This window comes from Xiphophorus hellerii, chromosome 18 (assembly GCF_003331165.1).
Source record: "Xiphophorus hellerii strain 12219 chromosome 18, Xiphophorus_hellerii-4.1, whole genome shotgun sequence".
Classification (NCBI taxonomy): domain Eukaryota; kingdom Metazoa; phylum Chordata; class Actinopteri; order Cyprinodontiformes; family Poeciliidae; genus Xiphophorus; species Xiphophorus hellerii.
Window position 1 is genome coordinate 18,924,996 of NC_045689.1, and position 20,581 is coordinate 18,945,576.

Genomic DNA, 20,581 nt, shown 5'->3' on the forward strand with positions numbered 1-20,581 from the left:
CTGGTGGACCACCGTGACGCGCACACACTCACACACACATATAGAAGCCATCCTGAGGGTCCCTAGCTGATCACTGTAACCCACCACACAGTGACAGAGCTGACGTTCTTCCTCACAGCCCATCTATAGGCTTCTATTTTAGGGCTTTTGCGTGACATTGTCATGAAACCTGCAGGCTTTGCAGAAGTTTCTGTCTCTACGCGTTTGTATTGTACAGATGCAAAATGTTGTGGCATGAGTTGAGGTCCAGCTCGTCTTTTCACAGCTTGTGTGTGTGCCTGTGTATTAGTCTCACAAAAGGATGGAGGGAAAACAGAATTACCATGCAGCCACACCACAGCTGGAAGGCACCAACTTTTTTGGTGCAGCTAATGAATAACAGGAGGGTCATGACTATGCATGTTCAAACAGAAACAGTGCATATACAACTAGATTAATGCGTTTATTAGTTTCACAGGCGCTAATTATAATAACCCTTACGTTGATCAACAACTATATGACAAGTTTTCAGCTGAAACCTCTTTAAAAAACGTGATAGCATAAATAAATTTATAAACTGGAAAATGGTAGCAAACTCCTGGTTAAAAAATTTTGCAAATATTAATTAGACATGCTAAAAGTGCAGCCAATCCTTTGTTTCATTCTCTTAGTTTAGGATCTGGGTGTCAAATTTCAGTCCTGGCAGGTCAGTTGAAATACGTCCCAGGCTCAACACGTCTGAATCAGATCTTTGGGGATTGTGATTTGACACCTGTGGTTCCAGAGCCAAGTACTTAACAGAAAGAGAGCCAAATTGACTGATTATTGGGTTTTATGTTTTATGAGCATCCTCTCCTTCTATGTCAAAGGCCAGATTAGCCAGTGGCATGATCTATTTTCTTTCCCATTTTGAAGTATGGATAATAGAAAAGTTCCCAGAGATTAACATTTATATATATACATTTTGTTACACGTTCCTGTATTTTTCAGCTATAGCTGAAAAATAGCTGAAAAATACAGGAACGTGTAACAAAAAACAGAGCTTTAATTTAAAAAAAAAATATATATATTTTTATATATTTGTTAAAATTATATTATGTTGTCATGACATAGACAGTTTTAATACATATGGAAAAATGTTTTTATAAAAGTTACATACTGTAGCTTTAATTGTTTCCAAAAAATACTTTAAAAAAAAATTTCTCCTGTAATAAATTAAATATAAATGCCAATTTAAGTTCATTAAATAGTATTTTGCAATACTAGCTTAGCTTGTATTTGTATGCAATAAATATTTTATATAAGTATTACAACAATTATCTAAATATTAAACAAATTTATAGGATGTTTTAACTAATACAACTTAGAAGTCAAAAAGTTGAACAAATCTGACTGGAGGTGCAGCGTCTGCTGTCAAAATGAATGAAACTTTAAAAGAAGGAAAACCTACAGGAGGGACTCGGACAACAAACACAACATGAGATGAAGGAACAGAAAATTGTTTTCAACAGAATAACCCAAAACCTGGAATATTAAATAAGACATTGCAATGCATTTTAATTAGTTTTTCATTGACAAAGTTTAAATGTTTGCTTCAAACAATTAAAACACTTTACTGACAACACCCCACATTGCAGATAGACAAAGAGACATTATGTTAAATTAAGTGTAATAAATTTGTGATCTACACCTTCAGAAATACTGCTGGTTATTGATAAATGCCGCAACAATGCAACTCAAGCAAAACAAAGAACCAACAGGGAGAAACAAGACAGCTGAGAAATAAAAACAAAACAACTTCATGTTTAAATAAGTACAGATGCTTAGAAGAAAAAGAACCTTTTTAAGGTGCTCTAAAGTTATTTAACAACAAATCAGGTACTTCAGTTTTTCTCATAGTTCACCAAATTTGTAGCTAAAAACTCTGACTTTACTATGATGGAGATCTGCTGGTTAAGGATCGACTTACTTTTGAAGCCCTGAAGCTGCTGGTTTCCATATGATCAGACTGTCCTCTTGAGCAGAAGTGACAACTTTGCCTAAGCTGCTGCACAGATTTCCAGCAGAGAAGCAGATGTTGGTCGATCAGCGGACACGTTTGAGTCCCAGTCCAGAAGAAATTAGATCACAACCTCCTCTGATCTCAGATTTCCTTTACAACAACCACTCAGCTCTCTGCTGCATAATTAAATAACTCATTTCCAAAGCAATCGTATTTAAAGTGAATAAAAAAAACCAATTAGCTACAAAAGACTTTCAAACTTGTATTAAAAAAATAAAAAAACATACAAGCACTCAGTTTTTGTGCCAAACTAACTCTATACAACAAATACACTAGGGGAATAAAGTGTGTGTCTTTTTTTGACTCCAGTAAACAATGAGAACAGTGGAACCTGGTGCATGACAAGCTGGAAAAAGCTGGAGAAATCTTTGTGGTTTATTCCTTTTTCTTTTAATGCCAACACTCCATTCATCCAGGTGTGAACGGAAAGGGGTGCAGGATGGGCTTCTCACAGGGTCCTGCCGTTGATTTTCTCTTTCCTTTTTTTTTTCTGTTGTTGGGTGGAGCTGCAAGTTCACATTTCTAATGATGAGTCCATGCTCTCAGAGTGTCCCACTCTGCTCCGTACAATCACCGAATGAGGAAGTTCCCGGATTATTCAGAATCATCCGATGAGCTTCTCCTTCCTACCTTTGAACAACAAACATCCATCATGTCAGAAACTGAACATCACATTTCATCTCAAACTCATCCTGTCACAAACATCAGTAAAGGTTAGAGTATGTATGCAGCCCATCTCCCTGAAGCTAAATCAGTTTCACTGTATTTAATAAAGTCTCTTGGGAGGTCAAGCTTAAAATTCTCCATCCAGACCACTGACGTCTCGCAGCCATGGCAACCAGATATGAGGCCGCTCATGAGATGTGGACTCAATAAGCTGTGGTCAAGAGGACAGATAAACACAGATGCAGCAAGACGGCTCCACCAGTCAACCATTTTAAACTGAAGGATGAGACTCTGATTCCCGTTCAGCCTTCATCCTACAGAACAATATATAGTCTACATATTTTCAGATAAATGGGATAAGACTGAATACCTGCATTGAGCACAAAGTTATTTTTTAAAGCCATGATTTACTTACTAACCACTTTTAATTTGCCATAGTTGGAATTCAAAATGATTCCTTTGTAATAAGCCTGTTCAAGTAAAAAACATGTATTCCTCCCTTCACTGGCGCTTCTTAAAGCTTGAATCTCAATATATTTTATTTATGGGGTTTTTTTCTCTCTGAACTGAATTTACACATTTTAAAAGCAATCCTGCAGTTTTCACCAACACAAAAACATTTTACTCATTGATATTACAGATCCTAAAATATATATAAAAATGGTTTTGGTTCTGAAGTGAAATAACTCCATTTAGTCAATTAAAAAGTTTGATCATTCATTGCCCATTTTTGAAAAATAAGAAAGGAATTTCAATATTTTAGCTATCTTTTAAAATAGCTCTTTAGTAGATGACAGGTGAGTTTCATGAACCTCCAAATGCCTTGCAAAAGTTTTCATACCACTAGAACTTCTGTTATGTTGCAACCACAAATTTTAGTATGTTTTATTGGGATTTCCTGATAGACCAACACAAGGTTCAGTATAAATCCAGCTGTTCTGTGAAGGCCTCAGAGGACATTAATGCACAAAAAGTGTCATGAACACCAAGAAACACAGTAAACAGGTCATGGAGAAAGGTGTGAAGAAGCTTTTATCACCATAAAAACAAATCTCAAACAATGGTTCCAGGAGGACATCTTTATCCTCATGACAGGAGGTAGCAGAGTTGGGTTATAAAATAATATCCCAAGTTTGAGCATCTCAGATCTGTTCAATGTCTAAAACTTTAACACGTATGCAGAAAAACCTGTAAAGGGGCTGTGTTATGACTTGGCCAAACATGAAATGCTGTAGTTCTACTTTAGATGGTGTTTATTGTGATCATCTCCGGGTGAAAAAAAAAGGGAAGATGTGTAATATATTTACTGGACATCCAGGCAAGTTAAAGACGACAACATAGCAGGTCAAAGTTCATGTTGGCCACATTCTTTTTGTATTTGTAAAAAAAAAAAAAAAAAAAAAAAAAAAGTCATCACAATGTTCCTTCCATTTCGAATTTATGCATATTTTTTGGTCTATTATGTAAAATCTCACATAATACACCAGGTTTGGGGCTGTAACATGATAAAAGCTCAGTGGTAAGAATATTTTCTGAAAGGCACGGTGTGCTCCGCTAGCTCTCTAGCTTTATATGACATCTACACTCAGCTGCCCTAATATGTAGGCCAACAAAAATAATTCAGCAGAACAACTTTGCTATAAAACATTTATGAAGTTTCTCATTTATTAGTTTCTCTTAACTTTGAAGAGAAGACAACTCAAAATCAAGATGTTCCCCTCACCATATATAGCCTTTAATGGTTGAGCTAAGAGTTGTAGGGATGTTTTGAAGACCAGTGAAGTTGATAAAGCTCATGTGTTTTATGAAGTACATTACGTAGAATGTGAATCTAAAACACGATCTGTATTTTTCACTGCAAGCTCGAAAGTTACCTTGCTGCTGCCATTGCTTTGAGCGTTACCGCACATCTCTAAGGAGCTGAAACATAAATAGAAAAAGTTTTTGACAAAGAAGCAAATGAAACGATCAAAAACTGGGCCAGTTGGATAAAGTGTGACTTTCTCAGTGATTCTTCGTCCTGCTCCCATGTCTACTCCTGTATCACTCCACCTCTCACACCCCTATCAGAAATATTGTTCAGTTCATACATCGGACAGGACACCATCAGAAGAAAACATCAATAGGAGGTAACAGCGAACAGCACCGCCACCAAGGATATTTTTTGTTAGTGGAAGTTCCAGCAGAAGTAACTTGAATCCTTGTGTGCCACTACAGTGTGCAGCCAAGTAATGAGCAGTGTGTGGCAGCTGAAACAGCAGGAGGAGACGACAGCAACTTCAGATTGTGGACATTTGTTTGTCACAGCAGAGCAGGACGGTTTGGTGCTGCACTGCAAGGTTTCATGACGAATTGAGAGAACAGATGGAGAGGCTGATGTGGATGCTGCTTGAACAGGTCTGGTTTAATGTCGGTGTGCTTGAAACTGAGCCAAACAAACCCTCTGTCAAAGTTTGTTTATTCAAGTACGCAGGGACGCCAGTCAGCGAGCCATGCTCTGAAACGGTGTAAACCGCAATCTGTCTGAGACGGGAATTTACTAAACATGTGCAATTGTTTGTGTTTCTCTGGGCTTTGGCAGATATTTACCAGACCTATTCTTTCTCCAAGTCTGTTTTCTCAACTCTCAGTGAAACATGCCTGCAATGTGAAGATGCTGTTGTGTTCTCCTGTTGTCTGAGTTCTTAAACGTTTTCAGGCCCAGACACAAATTGGTCTTGTAAAACAACCCCAAATGGTAAAAAGGATTTTTGTTTAAATCATCACATTTAAAGAACCCAGATCCTGTTATAACTATATTTAGATCATGGTCAAATCACAGGATCAGTACATATTCATGCTGTGCAGGTATGACCCATAGCTCTATTTCTCCCTCTAAGCTAAAGGATTGCAGAGGAAAAAAGAAATAAAATGCATTCAAGTTGAATTTTAAAAGCTAAAATCAGTCCTCCCAGGGACATTAAAGTTGTACTATATCAGGTTTGAGGTTCACAGCCGCCTGTTCAGCATGAATATCTCTGATTAGTCGACAGCTCCAGATCGAGCCGTCCCGTTTGTCCAAGATTAGGCCCAGTGATTGGCAGATTGACTCACAGCAAGCGCGTCTTGGCTGAAAGCTGCTACGCTGTTCCGCATCTCATTCTCACTGCCACGCAATGGGATCAGTGACACGTTACCGTGACGAGTGTCCGGCAGCACACGGCTCACCGGGTTCTGCTGGACTCCGTCCTGGGGCCACAGGTTGCCATCATTCTAAAAGTAAGAACAGACTGAGACAATCAGCAATGACTTTTATTGTTTTGTTTGTTTTTTTTGTGCCAAAGCGATTCAACACAATCAGGATTCTTAACATTTAAAATGTCCTGCTGAGGCCATACAACTATCTGAAAAAAATAGAGATTCATGAATTTCAAATTATTACAACAGATCTGCAACACATGTATTGGCTCCGATTATAAAAAATGGGCAAAACATACAATACATAAAAACTGCACATTTACTCAGTAGGGATTTAAACAAAATCATAGGGATGCATGAATGACCCAATCATGGATGTTAAAGAGAGAGGAACCTTTGACAACTCAGTATGTGTTGATTGTGATCAACTTTAAAAAGTATCAACTGAAATAATGCTTCAGTTACATTAGTTGAGAATAATTAGAGGTGTCAAAAAGTAAAACTTCAGTGGCATTAAAATTAATTCTCCCGCAACGCATAATATTTAACCAACTGAATAAATATACACAAAGTGAAGTCTTGAGTTTTCTAAAATTGCCAGTATGAGATTTAGCTACTATACCAAAACATTTATTTATTAGCTTAGGTTCTTACACACCTTTACCAGGGTGCCAGTAAATGTTACAGAGGCTGCAGGAGCAATGTATGTACATTTGCATTGAGAGAGGACCCACCTGAATACTAAGAAATGTAGCGTACCACTCCCTCATCTCCGACTGGGTTTCGCAGCAGAGATACCTGTAAATAAATGGATAGCAATAAGGTGAGCCAGACAGTGGAACAAACTCGGGAGGCACAGAGTGTGCTTGTGCGTGTGTGGGTGGAGGAGAGGCAGATAAGCTCTGGGAGACCGAGGAAAATTTAGGAAAACAAAATAAGAAAACAAAGACTTAGTCAAAGATATTAACTGATTTTGTCATGCCATCCCCTATTGCACCTGGCAGTGACGTCAATGGAGTAAATACAGAGAGAGCGCAAGCTAATTTGCAAAAGAAAGCACAGGAAAACTTTGAGTACAATTATGTATCTATGCCTGTTTGCACTCGAGTTTAAGTGTTGGTTGTAGAAATCATGGTGTGTGCATGTGCATCATTGAAGCCACTTCGGCTGGAGTCCAACATCCCTCGGAGTCATCGATCACGTCGTGATAACGAATAAACAGCTTTATTTACACAGACACTACTGTTAGCAGCACTGATATGAACTAAAATAATTATTCCAGAGCTCTCCCCTGAGGTGCAAGAACAACACAAAACTAAACAGCAGGCAGTGTTTGAGGTATACCGCACACATTAAAACGACACACGTACTGAAAAGCCCCTCACATGCAGATTCCCTCTCTGAGCCTTGTTGGCATCATTATGCCTAATAGAGCTCATTAGTGGTTGTTACTGTGAATCAAAAGAGGAGCAAGCATTCCTACAGTTTATATCTGCTAAAACAGTTTTCACTTGTTTGTTGCTTACAATTTACTGCCAACTGCTCCACACCGTCAGCTGTAAACAACTGAGAGCTAAACGGGGTTTATTGCCGATACAAGAAAGACTTAGCGAGAAGAAGAGCAATTAAATGATAAGCTCTCAATAACAATAAAGACATTCTGATTCTGATACTGAGAAATTTTTGTGGCTCCAAGAAAATGAAGACAAAAATACAGTGTCTTTATGTATTTGCTATATTCGTCTTCTCCATTCCCTGTCGTCCTTATACTTTCTCTCTCCGTCTGTGTGTTTTTCTCTCAGGTGTGCTTCTAGATGGAAGAGACGTGACAATGGAGCGTAACAAAACGATAATATGGCCCACAGCGTGACGGGGACAGGGCTCCCATTACTTCTGTGAAGATGTTTACTGCTGTTGACAATGCCAGCCTCAGTGTGACGTGCACACGAACATTATAACATGCAGAACTAGGGTGTCCGTGCAGAGGCATACACATTAGGCATTAACTCTGGAGAGCCAATAGGAAAAGCTTTCAGTGTCTGAAACATGCACACCCTATACCATTTTAGGAATGACTTCAATATTTACTTGTTTGTTTTTAAAATTTATATATGTTGCTATACTTTGTAATATGTTTTTCTTCAGTTGTCTGGCTCCACCTTAGGAAAATTGAACTTATGGCAATTTCTCCACTCTTCATTGCCATAAATACATTTAATTTCATGAATCAATAGCAGCACATTGGAGAGATTCTCAGATCAGCTTTATTGATACACCAACATACGCCTAAATCCTCCTGTACTCTCCAGAATCTCTAAGATTGCTCAGACCTTGCTAGATTGTGGCAGTTTTAGACAATCTCATTAAAGGTGAAGGTGATCATAAAGCTACTAGACTCTCATCCACAAGGGGCTTCCCTGCTGCTTTAGCCCAAATCTGCACTAGGATGTTTCTTCATTTCACTAAAAGGAAGGTTTCTGTAATTTCACCATCAGTTGCAATCTTAATGTGTTGGAGGAAACACCTTCAGAATGTATTTTTTTGCTTATAACAAGTATGGCCAGATGAAACAAACCTGTGTAACAATCTCCCTAAAGAAACCAAAAGCAGTAAACCAATTTTTTATTTTTAAGAAAATACTAAAATATAATTAAGATATAATGAAGTGTATTTACTCAGTAGAGTGCTATATCATTACAAAGACAATATATACTTATTCTTTGTTATTTTCTTTTTTTATACATGCCTGTTTTATAGTGATGGTTGACTGATACTTAATTGCTTATGGTGTACTGAAGTGACTTTTGAGAGAAGGGGTACTATAGAAATGTTTGTCTTCCAACTACTCCTTTTTTTTATATCCTCGTGTGGTATGTTCATTTTAAACTGTAAATGAACAAATAAATAACTGAATGATGTTCATAGGGTTTTTAGTGTAGAGTACAGCACCTTGCAAAGCAGGAAATCTGTGTGCAATAACCTGAGGTTTTATGTGAGTGGCACTGTGAGGTTCATAAATCGGCATTATAAACCACATAAAGAAAATAGAATGCCAGGGCTTTCCTTAAACACATTTTGCATTTGTGCATTACAGCTTAGAAAAAAAAGCAACTCCCTCAGTCTCTCAGCATCTTGCTTATTTGTATAATTTGGAGGTGTGTGCGCTTCTCTCCAATCCCAGTCCACATGGAGCAAATGACGTACTGATCTCTATAAGCAGGAGGCCTGAGCTTGTTGATTTTAGCTGCTTGGCTACATAGCTTTTGTTGCAGCTAGAGCAGTGCCAGAACATGACGCACATGACAGCCGTGATACAAAAAATGAACAATAACTCTGAGAACTGTCAGGCCTTTTTGGGTGCTATGAGGTTGCAGCCTTGGCTTAAGAGAAGTAAGTAATCAGGTAAATAAAAGCTTTTTGATGTTTATATATATTCCTTTTCACACAAACAAATATCACAAAATACTACACAGTACAGAATAAAAATACAAAGAGGTACATAAAATGGAAAAAACAAAGTAAAACTATCATTAAAAGGAAAGTGATATTAGTGTACTGTTGCACGGTTGACAAAAAAATGATGAAAGCACAAAAAAAGACACTCCAGAGGAAAGAATGAATGCACAGGATCTTACATAAAGGATGGTTTACAAAGTTTTCAGCTGCTTCTTAAAAGAGATAAAAGAGTTCTCATCCTCAGAGAGAGAGTTCTAGAGTCTGGAGGCCACAGCAGAAAACGCTCTGTCACCTTTTGTCTTCAGTCTGGGGCGCTTCATAACCAGTAGGTTTGGCCCACTGGACCTTACAGACTTACTGGGGGTATAAAGATTTTTTAAATAATCAATGACATATGCTGGCATTTGTCCATAAAAAGCCCTAAAAACCAGAACCAGAATCTTAAAGCGAGGGGTAACACAAGTTTATTTTGAAAACTTGGTCAAAACTCTTGCACCAGCATTTTTGAACCATCTGCAATACGAAGAGTAAAAAGTAATGGATGGGATTTTATTGCTGCTACCGGGTTCCTTCATGCAACATCTGGGACCCTGATATGCTGCAACCAAGTTAATATATCATCACAATTTAAATGAAGCTTCCAAATAAAGAAAAAGCCCAAAAAAGATGGGAAACCCAAATGCTTTTTCTCTAGTAAGGGAGAGCGAATGCCTTTCGATGCATCCAAAAAACTTGTCCAAGACCCTTAATGTCACTGTGCAGTCTTAGTCTACTTTAAAGGGGGGCAAACACACACATTATGCTGATGCACAAACACATCAGAGGAACGGGGATGTGAAGAGACCTGGAGCTGAACACAGCCATGGTTATAGGTATTCTGGTGTGTTTACCCTCTAGGTGGAGACGACCTTTCATATGCCTCACTCACCAAACTCTCATGCAGGGATCTGACCTGTTTTCTCTGAGAGAAGAAAAGCCTCCAGTTCCTGATGTTTGTCATATCTACATGCATACTTTATTATGAATATGATCAAACTTCCACTAAGAGAAAAATACCACAGCATTCTAAACATAAAGAAAAGCAAATGCATCAGCACAAAAACAGCAATGTCCTTCTGCAAACACAAAATCTTATTGGTGTTGCAATACTTTCTGGCACCTTCACTCTTTGAACAACAAAGGAGGATTGTATAGCACTGATATAAGTTTCCAAAGTAGCTGTATTATTTCGGGAGACTTAGGAGTAAAAGTTAATCAAAACTATTAAAAAAATTAATTAAGTCATTACCTAAATCTTCATTTTAACAATAACATAGAAATGCTTGATACATGGCATTGCAGGAAGTAAAATATTTTCTCATAATTTAGTTACAATATATTGTGTAAAACTGAAAAATCAACCTTCATTTCTTTACATTTTGCTTTATGGGGCCAGAATTTCAGCTAATATTAAAATAAATCGGTTTCATCAGTAATTTCCAGCCTGCTTGATGGCACTCTAAACCCTTTTCTGGACACTTTTTTGTGCATTATCATCATTCGAGTATTTTACTATTTTAATAACAATGTCTTTTTATTGTTGTTGTTAGTCAAGGTAATTATTAAAGTACAGAAAGCATTTCCCACACAATATGGAGAGCATAACTATAAACTCAGTTATCGCCAGCATTCTGTTTGTATTCTGGAGATACCGTAATATTTTTGTCCTAAAACAAGTTTACAAGAATATCTGAAGCTTGGAAGCAAAGTATAAACAGTAGGGGTGTTCAAGAAGGTGATTTTTAATTTGAATAATTAATTTCTGAACTGGGTTTACTCTTAAAGATTTTTTGAGAAGACGGAGTTGTGGTAGAATTGAAGGTTATAAAAAGTAATCATTAAGTTTTATAGTAGATACTTACCTAGATGCACATTAATGTGAGAAGAGTATGTTGTGTTGTTTAGTGTTGTTATCTGATCAGTTATAGTTTATGCATAAACTAACAAATCCAAGTGACAAACTGAGGTGTCAGGAATGCTGGGATATCAGATGTGGCAAAACTTAGAAAATGTATTGAGAGTAACTCACCACTGTTGCCTCTCTGGTTTTTCTTGTTTCTTGCTCTCATACACAACAGTCAAACCCCAACTAGAAACAGAGAGAGACATAAAATCATGTTCTGATTTATTCCTGGCCTTAGTCTGTCCTCTAGTGGTGCCACAGAATGTTTGCAAGTTTTATTGGATGAGCACAAGATGAATAAATTGAAAGAAAATAATACAGTTCAACTAATAAACAGGTATTATTGTTATTATTAGAAGCCAAAACAAACAAAAAAACCCTATGAAACATTCAGTGTGTACAAAAATATTTTTTGTTTTATGAAACCAACAGAATCACAATTCTTGGCAATATAGCAAGTAAAATGCTGAGTGTTCTTGATCTAGAGCCTCCAAAATCAGTCCTCAAGTTCAGATAAACTGCAAGTGTTTGATGTTTCCCTGGTTTAGTACGCCTAAATGTACTGTGTTGGAACAAATTTACAAAATGGAGGAGACTGGCCCACTGAGAACTGGAGTTGGACTTCTTTTCTAGATCAGATCCTGTCTTACACTATTTTACTACATAGCAGGGATAAACGTGCAGCAGAATATATTTGTGCTCATTGATGACTAATTTGAGATTCCTCTATTTTTCCCCTTACTTTAAAGTTTTTTCTCTAGATAAGCTGACAGTTTATTTGCCGTTTGGTGATCATGCATTTTCTCACCATGTAGGAGGACGGAGCTTCTTCTTGATTCCCAAGTAAATCTTCAAGTTTTTTATGATCCATTCCCGTTCTGAACGGTTACTCTGACAGAAAACACAAAACAGGTCATGAGTCTGTGAAGGAATATCTGCATCAATTTGAATAATTTTTGTCTTATGTACCACTGCTCTTACTCTAACATCCTTGTACATTCTGAGAGAGGTGACATTGAGAATGAAAAATCGATCGTGGAAATTTCCAGAGGATAGCCCCAAACCCAGGATGCTTCGCTCTTCTCTGAATTTCATCATCCCGTGCTTGGATATGTCGACTTTAGTGGCTAAGAGGAAGAATTGAGGTTCTCCGATTATGCATAAATAACATTGGGAGATTTACAGAAAGGCTTTTTTTTAATGTCTTTACCAAGGTAGGTGATCATGGCGTCCATAGCAGGCTGTTTCTTGATGAGAAGATGGGACTCATTGCCAGCAGAGTGAAGAATGGGCAAGACTCGCTCCTGATAATGCAGTGGACGTTCTGAGAAAGTAAAAGATTTAAAGCCAAAATTATTCCAGAAAATGATGAAAGGAATTATTTCAATGAGAAAACAATGACAAGAGAAACAAGAAGCTGGAAACTGGATCTCTAACCCGTACTGGGAAATCAGCTGGGTTTTACTGGCATTTGATGAGCCATCAACAAGCTTCCTGGCAGAGGCCCGGCCAGTCCTACATACCAAGCCAAACAAAAGATTGCACAGCAAACTGTCACACTGCTGAGAAGTGTCTTTCTTCTTGAAGGGTTTGTTTTTCAATCTGATAAGAGGGCACTTTACAGACTTTTTGTCACTATTCTTGTTTTAACACAGCTTATATCATGATGAATAAATCCATGTTTATTTTTAAACTAGAAACTAAAAAAATATATTTATTTGGCCAGAAGTGCTTGTTGGTTCATAAAACCAACAACTATTATTAAACCTGAACTATTGCAAGCTTTATGTCACAGTATACAGGGTTGTCTCCACAGAGTCTTAGAAAGCAGCAGGGTTTTTAATAGGCAGTTGATGGTGTTTTGATTATAGGTTGTTGGCACTTGTAAAATGTCTTGTGTTATTATATTCTAGCTTGCATAAGTCAGATGCTTATCTCCGAAAGCCTCAATAAAAAAATAAGCTGCACAGACTTTGTGTCAGCACTATACGAGGCTGTTGAGGGGAATCTGTTTAGAGGACCTCATTCTTGGAAATTCTTTATTTAATTACTACTGGAAGTGTAAATATTTTTTATTGTAGTCTTATGCTATCTTCATACTTATCCAGATTTAAATCATATTGGAATGAAGCTTTATACTTTCCCAAACTTTAAAGGGTAAGAAGTTAAATGACTCAGCACAAGGCAAGAAAAGATAAGAATTGACCTGTGAACTATGATGTTCAATCAAAATATGAAGGTAGGAGGTTGCTATGATGTAAAATGAAATTTCTTTAAAGTTGTTCTTGATATATACAGCACTTCAAAAATGAAGGTAATATGGTTACTTTATTGTTCTATAAAATTGCACTGTGTGCCTGCAAAATATATAGTCTTCCCTTACCCCGTTTGCCCCCTTTAATTACAAGCTTCAGAATTAATTTGGTTTTAAAATGGGTTCACTAAAATTCTTCTATGGACTTTCCCCTGCATTTTTTTCTCCACTGATGCACACACACACACACACACACACCCCCACACACCCACCCACACCCACCCCCACACACGTAGAAATTAAATGAAGTCATCATTTGTTCCACTTTCTCCCCTTCCTCATCACTTTTCCAATTATCTCACCGATTTCCTCGCAGACCTCCCAACAGCTCCAGTAATCCTTATCTTTGACTGGAATGTTGCGCCTGTCCAAAACCTCGTACGCCAGCTCTGCTGCAGTCATTGAACCAGGAATCTGAGAGGAGAGCAAAACAGGAAATCCAGAGTTAAACTACAATCAGTGTAACAAAGACGAAAATGTTCATTAATATAGCCAGCTATTGCAGAAAAGAGAGATAAGTGGGCAATAAACCATAAAATAGGATGTTGTGCCAGTTATTAAAGCCCATTTTACCTTGACATGCTGTTCTGCTGTGTCCTTCCGCTCTTCCAGATATACAGTACAGATGAAGTGGCCGTCACCTTCGAATCTCGGACGTGACTAAAACAGAAACATGCAGAAAATGTCAGATAAAGTGCAACAGAATGCATCAACATAAGCATGTGTATAAGATGAATGAATCCTGAGTACAAGTAAAGCAAATGAAGCAATCAAGATGTGATTAAAATGAATGTAGCTTCAGTTTAATAAGTTATATAAATCCGCTGCATTAACTGCTTAGCAATTACAGCCATTGTTTATAAATATACCGAGGCACATGAAACATAGCTTATAATAAAAAGTTATAAAAATGCATTACTTCTATTAGTAATCAGCAGTGCTACAAGTCTGTAAACCGACAAGGAAGCAAGTCAAAATGAAACTTTGAACTCCACATTGGTCAGATACCATCAAGTCTGAGCTTGTGAAAATGGGCGAGCGAACAGCATGAAGGTGATAAAGATATAACAAGTCAGGTGAGATTTGACAAAAACCTGACTGTGAGGCAGAAAGTCCCTAGCAAAGCAGCTGAGATCAGAATAAAAATGAGTGATGCTCACAGGAAACTTGGTGTTGAGGTTGTCTCTCATTCTGATGATGGCTTTGATCTCCTCCAGTTGCCTCTTCAGCTGCTGCTCATCCACCTACCAAATCAGCATGAACACATTCACTCACAAACAAACACAAGATTATCAATGCACAACTTCAAAAACATTGCAATAATAGTATGCGTAAAGTCTAGCATCTTTTTCCTGTAATCCAGACCTAAATCCAACCAAGAATCTGTCGCAGGATTTGAAAACTGAGATACATAACTGATACTGGAAAGAAGGGGAAAAGGCTGTTTTTAAATGTGTAGAAATGTTAGAGACCTACCCCAAAAAACTAAATGCAGCAGCAGGTCTTACATCTGAGCTAGATCTTACAGTTAATTTAAAAAGCCAAGATCTTTAGGGTTTGAATGAAACTGAATCTAAAAAAAAGCACCGCTTTCTCATGTTATTCCTTTTGAGACTCGCCTCAAATATGACTGTGTAGTGCTCTATGAGGTCCTCTACGGCTCGACCGGCGGTGTAGTCCTTCCCATCGGTTTGGAACAGAGTGGGACCGAACACTATGGCCAGGTTGTGGAGGTTCATCTGATTTAGGTCAGAGAAACGCTGCACGCTGAAGCACACAATGAAAATAAGCCATCTGAGCACGCACACACGAAGTCAGTGAAGCTCATAGCTCATAGTTGTCTATTGATCTCTCACCAGTAGAGGTGGTTGATGAGGGCTTGTAGTGTAGCCTTGTTGACGCGAGGCAGTCTGTCCAATAGGGCCTTGTATTCTGAGATTTTGATATTTTCATCCTGTAAGGCTGGAAAACATGAGAGAGAAAGCAGAGACGTCACAAGGAGCGAAGTTATGGAGAGAAAGGACTGAAAAGTATTGCTGGTGAGACATGATGGCACCGGCTACAGCACATTCAGATAAAATGATTTGACTTAAAATGATCGAGTTTGAATATTTTTGAAACTATCTAAAAAGATATAAATACATTTCTTCCTCCTTCAGATTTTACTCTTTGCACAGTTTGAACAGGCACCTTTCAAAAGTATTCCTACGGCATTCACTTTTTTGTTTCTCCATCAGACAACACAGGGGGGCAAATCATTCTGAGGGAAAATGATTCACGGATATCCTTTTTTTTAATAAGCTCTGGGAAGTGTGGCTACATTGTACTCAGTCCCCCAGCACCAATACTTTGTAGGGTCACATTTAATTGCATTTACAGGAGCAGGCATTTCAGGATAAATCTCCACCAGTTTTGGACATTTGGAGACAGATTTTTTTTTTTTTTTTTGCTAAATTTTCAAGTTTTAGCAGAAATTCTCATGTGAATTTAGGCTTGGACTTTGACTGGGCCATTCTTATACATGAATATGCTTTGATCGTAACCACTCCTGTGTATCTCTGGCTGTATGTTCAAGGTTTTTCTCCAGCTGGAAGGTTAACCTTCCCAAAGTCTCATGAGATTTGGAGCCTCTTCACACAATTTTCCCAAGCAGTCCCCTATATTTAGCCATCCATCTTCCCATTGACTCAGAACAATATGTGTGCCCCAGATGAATAAAAGTATTCCCACCGCATCCTGTTATCACCACAGTGTTTTACAGTAGGGATGGTACAGTATGAGGAGGTTAATGTGCCACGTTAGTTTACTGCCACACAAGAGCTTTCCATACAGGCTAAAAACCTTTTTCCACACATTCGCTGTGGCTTGTTGGGGTCACAAATCAACAAATGTGGGATCTTGAGATCCTATTAAAAAATGAATACAAAAAACAAATAGATAAAAGCCTCATACTGGCTGTTTTGATGAGGCAGGTTTTGCTCTCATCAAAGCACCTATTAATTGTCTCAGTAAAAATATTTTCATAACTAACCAACAGTAATGGTCACAAGCCTTTCAATGTTACTTTGTGGATCAGAAGCTAAGAATTTTGGAAACCACTGCTTTAAGTGTGCATCAAAGTGCCACCGTGATGTCTTATGGTCTTCTTTCTACAAATGCTCTCTTCTTGGCTCCCTTCCACAAAGGATAGATGAGTGGACTGCATGTTTAATTGCTGTCCTGTTGACAGATTATCCCACCTCAGCTGCCTTGTAGCGATAGGGTCTTCTACAAAGGATTAACTCAGAGGGAACGGAATACAAGTGCATGCTACTCTTTTCAGATTTTATTTCAAAACATTTGGAAACTATGTAAGATTTTCCATCTATTTTACAATAATGTATTACTTTGTTCTGCTTTGTCACATGAAGTTTAACTAAAATACATTCAACTTCATGGTTGTTAATAATAGAAAAGCTTTAAGGATTATGAACACTTTTATACGGTGACATATCTCCAGCAGTGATTAGGTGAGAGGCAGAGTAAACTCCAGACGCATCACCAGTCCATCACAGTACCAGTAGAGACACAGAGAACAGACGACCATTCGTGTCTACATGACTCACACCTACAATAGTCAAGTCAATAGTTAACCCAACACGAATGTTTTTTGACCTTTGGGTGGAAGCCAGAGACAACAGACGCATTCATGAGAACATGTCAGCTGTACAGAGAAGGATCTTAGCAAGGATTAAACACAGGGCCTACGTCTATTGGAAATATTTTGTGTCCGGAATTGTTCACACAGCCTAGTTGTATGTGCGCCGTCGTGTCCAAATTACCAGTGATGGTGAGCCAGCTGTAGGCATACTCTGACGTAAACAGCCCCTCCTCTAACTCCCTGAAGAAGCGCTTGAGAGTGTTGGAGACGTCATCCACTTGATGCTCTCCCTCCTTCAATCGAAGGCTACGAGCATCTCGGCGGAATCTGTCGCACAAGGCCGCCACACGGGAGTTCACGCCGCTTTTCCGATAAATTCCCTCCGATGTCATACCTGGAAGAAATAAAACACAATTTAACACTCATATGAAAACACACACACACACACATATATATATATATATGAACTGTTGTTCCTCTGACAGCATTTATTATATTGAATTTGCATGATTTGCATGATCTTTCATGTCAAACTACATCAAATACTGTCAGTTTTAGGCCCTGATTAAATATAAATGAAAAGGTTACATGTAATTTTACATCAAATATAGATAGACTGCAAATATTATTAATGACCAAAACTGCAAGCATGCAACAAATTAAATAAGATGGGAACAAAAAGAATCCATTTGCCTCCTAAAGTGCCTGAGAGGACATTAGTGAGTTGTCAACATACAATAGACTAAATTTAATTAAATTAACAGTCTTCTGAGTCACAAAGCATTTAACTGTACGGCCATCAGCTTTCGGTTTCCAAGACAGCTGTTCCTAAAATGCTAAACACATGACAGCTGACATGATGGTAATCATGTTGGAGGTGGAAGTTCTGAGGCAGTCCATCTAAACAGATCCTGATAGACAAACTCATTCTGGGAAATTCATTACTTAATTTCCAAGTCTGGATCTCTATTCTTTTCATATTCTTTTGTTCATCCTCCATTCTCATGCAGATCATATTGAAATCAAGTGTTATACTTTCCCAAACTCTAAGAGACAAGAAAAAAGTTAAAAGGCTGAGCTCAGGCTAAGAAAAGTTAACTGAGCTCAAAGAACTGTGCAAAACTGTGACATCCGACCATAAGCTGAAGCTATTGAAGTTCAATTGAAGATTTAATTACTCATTAAACATTTGTTTCCAGTGTTAGGAACAATTTTTTCTCAGTCAGCTGGTTGTTGTTCTTTTCCAAACTGAAAGAATTAACTGAAAACATCAGTATTTAAAACATGTGCAACTACCACTTCCACAACAAAGCCTTCAGTAAATCAAAAAAAGAAATGTTTTTCTTCTGCTTTGATGTTTGCTTAGTAAAAGCAGCCAACATCAAATATCCGTTTCCACTAAATCTGTGTTTAACTGTGTGAAAAACACATTCCTGTATGACATGAATTTTTCCTCCTTTCATATAAGCAGAGACAGAGAATGTGTGGGAAAGCATGAATAAACATGCAGCACTCGATCACGTTGTAATGGATGATTGCATTAGCTGGAACAGCAGATGAACAAGGAAACAGGATCTGTTTTCCCTGTTGGGTGGTTGGGAGGGAGGAAGCCTTACAGATGAGAGATAAAATGGAGAACACAAAACACAAGCAAAGAAAAAGAGGAGAATGGAGAGAAATGGAGGTGGAACAGAGTTTCTTTGTTGTCGTGTGGTCCGTTGATTCTCCCACAGACTGAACCTTTGTTACAGTCACATGAGTTCACAGACACAGGTGGGACTCTCTCAGCACAGCAGATTATAACTACAGAACAGCCGAATACACTGGGAGTAAAACTAAGAGAATAATGCTTTGCACTGGGATTTTGTGTGACAGACAACACAAAGTAGCACATAACTGAAGTGGAAGGAAAGTCATTCATAATTTCCAATATTTTTTTATTAAAGAAAAGCTTAAAAAAACATGCCCTGCATTTCTATTCATCTCCCTTGCAACCAATTTCCTTCAGAAGTCACTTACTTAGGAAATTATTAGTGGCAATGAAGAAAACAACAGTAACTCTGGAGGAGCTGCAGCTATCTAAAGCTCAGGTGAGAGAATGCGAGTACCAAGAAGAAAGCCATTGTTGTAAATAAGAAGTCCTAGTTAACGTTTGCTCCCAGTTATGCAGGGGACAAAGCAAATATGTATAGAATGGTGCTCATGTCAGCATATCACACCTGGATACACCATCCCCTTAGGGAAACATGGTGAGGACATCATCAGGCTGTGGGGTTCTTTTTTTCCAGAAGGGTGAGGGAAACTGGTCAAAGTTGATGTGAAGATGAATGGAGCTAGTTATGTTAATTAAATGCGTAATTCCAGAAGAAAACCCAGCATCAGGTTAAAGCCTAAACATACAACCAGAGTAAAAATGGAATAATTTAGTTCAAAGCATATTTATAACTCAACATTCCTATCTAAATCCAATCGAGAATCTGTGGCAAGGCCTCAACACTGATGTCCACTGTACACTTCAAGGACATGAATTCATAAAGGACTTTGAAAACAGCGTATGCTTTTTGTTCCACTTCACAACTATACACTACTTTGTGGTCTATAAATAAAAAAGCAAAATACATAAAAACACATGGCTGTCATGAGACGAAAGGTAAAAAGAATCAAGTGATACAAATACTTTTTAACAAAGGATTATATGCATGAGGATGTTTTTTTTCTAAGAATTATAGTTTGTGTCCACATGTCACATTTTAGAATGGAATATGATGTTTTCCAAACGTAAACATTTAGATTCAGATTTTTCAGACAATTTTTAGCTATTTTTTCCGGCATGAATACAAAAAAAAATTACAGCAGGGTTACTGATTACGGAAATTGATAACACAAAATAAGAAAACACACCACTTGTATTGACATAAGTAAAATGCTTCCTTCAAAAAAAGTTTATGATGTTGGTTTTTACCTGAGCAACATCTAGCTAAATATATCTCTAGAGATTCATAAGTACATGCAATCAGTTTTTTAGGCATGGGCTGATGAGAGATTCTCACTGTAAAAAATACAATGCTTTCACTGTATAGCGGTATTCACAAAAATGTGCAAGGATTTTCTCTACGCTTTATACAGCTGGAAAAATCATATTTTTCACTAAAAGGACTTTCAGAAACAAAATGTCTTGAGAGGAAATTTTTGTGGCTTTTGATTTGAACAGAAACGTTTCAAACCTTTATAGCCTTAAACATTTCCCCTCTTGTTGTCATTGTTATGTTAAAGTCCAAAATACTGTAGAAATGCCCAAAGTGTCAAGAAAGTAATATTTCTGGAGCGCTTCATTACCAGAAATCT

At 37.7% G+C, this 20,581-nt stretch overlaps 1 protein-coding gene across 6 annotated transcripts in view; it reads right to left on the reverse strand.

Moving 5' to 3' along the window:
* Positions 1 to 1,509: 1,509 nt before the first annotated feature.
* Positions 1,510 to 20,581, reverse strand: part of arap1 (ArfGAP with RhoGAP domain, ankyrin repeat and PH domain 1) — a 73,018-nt gene continuing 53,946 nt past the window's right edge. For 4 of the 6 annotated variants that reach the window (XM_032590894.1, XM_032590897.1, XM_032590898.1 and 1 more), the window contains 14 exons: positions 17,418 to 17,630; positions 15,453 to 15,558; positions 15,216 to 15,363; positions 14,757 to 14,840; positions 14,170 to 14,256; positions 13,899 to 14,010; positions 12,493 to 12,606; positions 12,264 to 12,409; positions 12,091 to 12,173; positions 11,409 to 11,468; positions 6,619 to 6,682; positions 5,801 to 5,959; positions 4,582 to 4,627; positions 1,510 to 2,671 (listed from right to left, as the gene is read on the reverse strand). In XM_032590894.1, coding sequence (XP_032446785.1) covers positions 4,607 to 4,627; positions 5,801 to 5,959; positions 6,619 to 6,682; positions 11,409 to 11,468; positions 12,091 to 12,173; positions 12,264 to 12,409; positions 12,493 to 12,606; positions 13,899 to 14,010; positions 14,170 to 14,256; positions 14,757 to 14,840; positions 15,216 to 15,363; positions 15,453 to 15,558; positions 17,418 to 17,630 — 1,397 coding nt within the window. In that variant the 3' untranslated portion in view covers positions 1,510 to 2,671; positions 4,582 to 4,606. The remainder of the gene's footprint in view (positions 2,672 to 4,581; positions 4,628 to 5,800; positions 5,960 to 6,618; positions 6,683 to 11,408; positions 11,469 to 12,090; positions 12,174 to 12,263; positions 12,410 to 12,492; positions 12,607 to 13,898; positions 14,011 to 14,169; positions 14,257 to 14,756; positions 14,841 to 15,215; positions 15,364 to 15,452; positions 15,559 to 17,417; positions 17,631 to 20,581) is intronic. The other 2 variants (XM_032590896.1, XM_032590895.1) reach the window with 2 other exon arrangements.